General features: G+C 37.2%; 1 protein-coding gene across 2 annotated transcripts in view; it reads left to right on the forward strand.

Annotated features, from left to right (window-relative positions):
- Positions 1-6,000, forward strand: part of limk1a (LIM domain kinase 1a) — a 56,332-nt gene that overhangs the window by 11,952 nt on the left and 38,380 nt on the right. The window contains exon 1 of one of the 2 annotated variants that reach the window (XM_030397669.1): positions 1,412-1,558. The exons of the other annotated variant lie outside the window; for it this stretch is intronic. Coding sequence (XP_030253529.1) covers positions 1,467-1,558 — 92 coding nt within the window. The 5' untranslated portion in view covers positions 1,412-1,466. Of the gene's footprint in view, positions 1-1,411; positions 1,559-6,000 lie in introns of those variants that run through there. 2 annotated transcript variants of the gene reach the window in all.

Genomic DNA, 6,000 nt, shown 5'->3' on the forward strand with positions numbered 1-6,000 from the left:
GTTAATCCATTAATTAAAATCATAATCATCCAAGGATTTGATTCTCAGTTGCAGAATTCATGTTGAGTTTAATGTATCAAATGCAACTAACAGAGTAAAATTGTGTCAAATTAAAGTGATTAAAATGATGTCAACGCTTGCAGGAACTAAAATTAGCCTGTTGTTCCCACCTCAGATCAGCAGAAAGTATTTGGAAATAATTAATGAATGTAGAAAATGTTAAATTATCTCATTTAAACTAAAACATTTCAGGGTCCTGAGTGAAGACAGAAATGTGAATAGTTCTTTTAGATTGTAAAGCAGATTTCAGTCTTTATATTGACGTAAAACTTGACACTTGAACGTGTTTGTGCAGCCTGAGGCCCGTGTATGTATATATAATTCTTTAAAGATTGTTGCTATGGTGACATGTGGCTATATGGGGTTCCGCCTCCGTCATTTCCACTTTTTTCCCCTCGACACTCTAAAACTCATTGTAAGTGTGAAAATACTCCAATACAAGTGAAGGCTCTGCATTCAAAATCATACTCAAATAGACAAGTTTGCTGCTTCAACATATCATCATGAAGAAAATATGTTTACAACCTAAAGATCAGGCTGCTCCAAAGAGTCACAAGATAAATCTGAAGGATTGCAGGATGATTAATGGTCCAATATTTGCAGTTTCCTCTATGAATTATTCAATAATTTGACCCTTTTCGGGCCTCAAATGGTTAATTTAATAAAGAAAAAGAAAATCTGACAAGTTTAGAAATGTCCTTTGGTGCAAAGATCACATTTTATTTTTATCTTTAATCTTCACTCATCTTTACTAAAGCATTTTCAGCATAGCTGCTTTACCCGTTATGTTTTTTAGACAACACATTGGCAAACTGTATGACGGGGACACTGTTTCTGAGTCTCTACAACTGACATTTTACTGCATTGTAAATTCCTTCTTATCTATTTAACGACATATGTGTATATGTCGATAAATGATGAGCTAGTTTATACATTAGCAATGAGCCTGCTCCAGTGTGTGCTTGGATTAAGATGACTCGGATCAATTCAAGCATGACTTGGGTCGATGAAGCCTATAAAAGCGTGGATGATCTTGCTCAGCTGGTTTGTTTTGTTTCTACTCTCTTCCTCAGAAAACCTTTGGGCTCCTATGAGGAAGTCAGATGAGTCTAGAGTGGATGGACGAGCTTTAATAGACAATGAATAATTGGATAATCTGATTTGAGTACTGCATTGAAGAGTGCAGGAAACGGGCCGTTCACATTACATGGGGTGGAGTCTGTGCAGAGTCTTCACAAGGTCAAAAAGAAGAAATGAGCAGCCATGAGGAAGGTTGGGTTAGAGGACAGGAAATAGTCGACGGAGAAGCGTGACCCCTGTGTGCAGCTGCAGTGAGAGAGGAAGTAGAGGAAGGGAGAGACAGAGACGCTGATGGTAGTGACAGCGATGCTGGTGGAGCTGCTGACATGAGTCGGTCTTCTGTCTGTCAAAACAAGACCGACGCTCCCACAGGCAACATGTCAGCAAAGAGCCGACGCAGCAAGAAGCCACACAGAAAGTAAGTGTACCAGGGAAACTCAACTCTGTAGCTTGTTCTGGGGTTTCTGGCCATATCACGTGGTCTTATTCACTGGATGGAGTTTGCTTTGTCGTCATGGAGTCAAAGATGTTCAAACTTTCCAGTATTCTCGTCACTTCAAGGACATTTTGTCCCTGTTGTTTGAATTTATTACACTTCGTCAGTTTTGTATTTTGTTGAACAGGCGACAAGTAATGATTCTATTTAATACAGAATAATCTGCCCAACTATTTTCTATTTCTGTTTTCAGTAATTGTTTTGTCTATAAAATGTAGAAATTGGTGAGCTACTGTATGTGACTATAAGTCTCACATCCAAGAACCATCAGATGTTTGGCATTTTTGTTTAAAGAAATTGCTTTCTTTCCAATAAACCGTCTAATAGTTGATGCTCTGTTGCTCAGTTAATAGGGAATACAAATTAAAGTGAGATTATAGCACATTTGCCACATTTTTAATTTATACAAGTTTAATATATTTTCTTGTTTTCTTATATAGAAGTTGCAATAGACAAATATTTTCATTATTGATTAATTTGCCAAATCATTTCTTGATGCATTAATAATTTGTTTGGAAAATAGTTTTCTAAGACTCTCCCCTCACTCCTGCTTGATTTCTCAATGGCAACAAGATCCCAAGTATGTTATGTTATCCAATAGATGTTCAACAATTGAGCCAAGAGAGCCTATTATGTTTGACATTACTGTAGCACCATATACATAAAAGAGGTCTGTCCTAAGGCAATTATTTGTTTCTGACTCTTACAAAGTGAGAAAAACTATAAAATTCTCTAAAACTGCTGCATGTCTTTAACCAAATCACACACGTTTAGTCTATTCTGTGTGATTTCCTCTTGATATTTAATGTAATAACTACTGAAATGTATTTTCTTGAGGCTCTGCTGAAACTATATTGGAAGCCTCTTGCTTGTGAAGTTCTTCAAACAGTCCAACATATTAATTATGGAATCACATAAAATGAAAAGCAACAATTCATCCCAGCTGAGAATCTAAATCACGGTTATGTTTGTTCACCGGTACAGTTTTAGCTCTTCATATGAACCCAGATTATCTGCTCTGTTGTTTCTGTGGTCCGTCAGGTGGATCAGGTGTCTTTCACTTCCCTAAATGTTTTCACACAGAAGCTCTTTGCGGAAAATTAAAGTAACTTCATCACTTCATCGTTCAGTGTTTGAAATGCAGAAATTACACTCACTGTCTTCATTCAGATCTACAGTATCTGGTAATATTCAGACTCTTTAGTGAGTCACTGTGTGTTTTTGGATGATTTACAGAACTCTACATCTCATTCAGTTGTCTCTCACTTCCCTCATGTCTCCACTCGCTTCTGTGTTTTTGGATCCACAAACTCTTGTCTGTTAGCTACTTCCCTCTTCTTCAGTGAATCAAACCCTGCTGTACTACATGTGTCACATTTTATTATCATTATTATAACTGAGCGTTTCTGTCCCGTCAATATCAGTCAGCTGACATCATCAGCTTTATGTTGCTGTTGGCTGCAGGATGACTCGGCTGTAGAAGCGAGGGTGCAGTGGTTTTTTATGCCTCCGTGGTATCCATCTGTTGGTTTTTTCGTCTGTCCTAACACAAAAACTCATTAACTTTTCTTGAGGGAAATTCTTTGGCACAAGCATCCTCGAGGTAAAAGGTCAAAGGTCGAGGCAACTGTGACCCACTGGTGGGCATCCAGCAGACAAATCATAGTAAAGTGCCCTCTCTTAAATAGAGATACATCACAGCTTTCTGTGTACTGATGCCCCACCTTTTTATCTTTTTTTTGCCCCTACCCCTCAAACATCAGGAGTCAGCCACTGCTGTGACCTCACAAAACACATTTTTGGCAAGCACTCACCAATTCACATGATAATGATGACCCAATCTACACAAATGTCTAGTAGAGTTAAATGATGGTGCTTTTGTTAGACAGTTTAGATCCACAAAGTCAAAGGGTCAACATCACTACTTCATGATTATGTTATGTTATGTTATATGTATATATGTTCATGAATTATGATCAGTGTTCAACACCACAGCTCAGGAACAGCAACTTGACTGGTGTGCAGAGGCAAACAGCCGCAAGAGAGTAATTTTAGTTTTTTGATGTTGTATCTCGGGATGCTGTGTGTGTGTGTGAAAGCAGATAAGCATGTTATCCAGCACAAGCAGGCAGTCAAAGGGGAAAACTCATTTGTTCATCTCACTGGATGTCTGGTTTGCCTTTTTTTATTCCAAAGAAGCCAGAAATAACATGTGTACATGTGTGTACATTTTAACATGTAAAGGAAAGTGGCCATACACACTTAGATTTATGCATATTTATTAAGAAGACAACATTTGTGCTTGATTTTATGAGATTGTGTTGAGTCTTTTTTTTGTCATTGATCCAACTGCAGACAGAGTTAATGCACATCTTATAAAACTGTGCAACAAATATGAAGATTTAGTTTTCGCCTGTGTTAAACAGTTTATTACATGATTTTTATGGTCTCTATGAAAGATCAAAAAAGGGTCTTCCCACAACCTCACATCAAAATATTTATTATCAAGAAGAAAAAGTTATATTTTCTCACAGATTTTTTCTCCCTGTAACCGGATTCATTAATTTTCTTTTTCCCAAAACCACCTTAAACACCTGAAACTGTCGTACTATACAACTCTATTTTCCCTCTGAGGTATCAGTTATTAATATGATATTTCATAAGATATACAATCAAAATACATGAATTTAGTGAGAAAGACTAAACTTTGTGAGATATGACACATGATGTGTCGACAAAACTTTTGTCATTGTTCGTCATTATTTGCATCAAAGTTCTCTTTATTTGACCTGTTCGACTTCTGACTGAAGCATGTCATTCTTTCCTCGTGACACTTTGCTCTGTCTGCACAAAGGACTCCTCCTCCTCCTCCTCCTCCTCACTGTAACGTCCCAGGCTTCAAACCTGCTGATAAAATTTGCAGAGAGGTGAAAGGAAAGTCGTCCTGTGTGTTGGTGGGGTTTGATTAATCACCTGTTCCTGAGCTCCAACCTTTGGCTCTCACTACAATACTTTAATCACACTTTGAAAATTCAATTCTGTCGCGCTCGGAGCTGATAGCCTCCAGACTTAAACCCTACATGTGATTAAAGAGAGGAAGATTACACCCTCGTTTCTCTCTCTACTTTGTGAGGCCTGTCACTTTTGTACTTTACCTTGATGAATTCATAAAACGTTTGCTGTCACGTCAGACACATTAAAATACTGAATCATCGAAAAACATGCTGCATTCTATTATTTAATTGTAGAAGTGCATGCTGATCCTGACACTGACTTTTCATTATTAGGTGGCTGCTTGATCACGTTACATTACTTTCTTTACAATATCAGAATCAGAAATCCTTCAATGTCCCGCAAATGGGGAAATTTGTTTATCCCAGCAGCCAAACGACAGAATATTTCAAAAGACAAAAAACGATAGCAAAAATAAACAATATGATTAAAAAGGTAAGAAATAGAATAGACACATATACATATAAACATGATATAGTACAAAATTAACAGCAAAATATGTTACAATAGATTAGCACACCCTATTAGAGATAGAACTAGAAATCATGTGACACTTCAAGGTACACTTTCAACTATATCAGACAGGTGTCATGAAGATCAGTCTGTTGACGTGAGGGCACCTGTAGGACAGCACCTGTAGAATAGCACAGGGTTAATTCTTGGTAGATGGTGATTATTATAACTAAGTGAACTACTGTTAACCATTTTATTAGCCAGGCCTGCACAGAATCTATCACCGGCGATTGGTGCACGATGGAAGGCAGTCAGATATTTGTCCTGACTTGCTCTGACGTCATGCAAACATAAGTAACGATAACCTCTTACTCCAGAGAGAAAGGTTTCACTCACACACCTTGAGGTCTGAATCAAAACAATTAAACAATTTAAAATGAAATAAAGTATAGAATTGATGGGGTTGTCACAATGATGCTTCATATTCTCTGATACCCTGACACACACATCATTTTTATGAATACAACAGGTCACACACGGTCGATTTCCATATTAGATTTGGGCCAGCTAACTTTTTTTCATTCTAATGAAATATATTTTTGAGAGGTAGTGATAGCATTCTTTCCTTCTCAATACCAATTTAGATACCTGAACTTTGAGTATTATGATACTCAAAGTATCATATATATGAAGTGTGTGTGTGTGAATGATCTTAATTTGTGCGTGATCCTGCCTTCCTAAAGACCGTAAACAGTTGTTTGCCTTCCCTGTTTATTATGGTCGGTTATTTGTGAATGTTCTGATTAATAAACGATAATGAATAGCTTTGTTAGTACAGGTGTTCTCCGTGGTTGTTAAAATATGTATTATTGTTGGTCAAATATTAGCCTTCCTTATCG

This window comes from Sparus aurata, chromosome 2, assembly GCF_900880675.1.
Source record: "Sparus aurata chromosome 2, fSpaAur1.1, whole genome shotgun sequence".
NCBI lineage: Eukaryota > Metazoa > Chordata > Actinopteri > Spariformes > Sparidae > Sparus > Sparus aurata.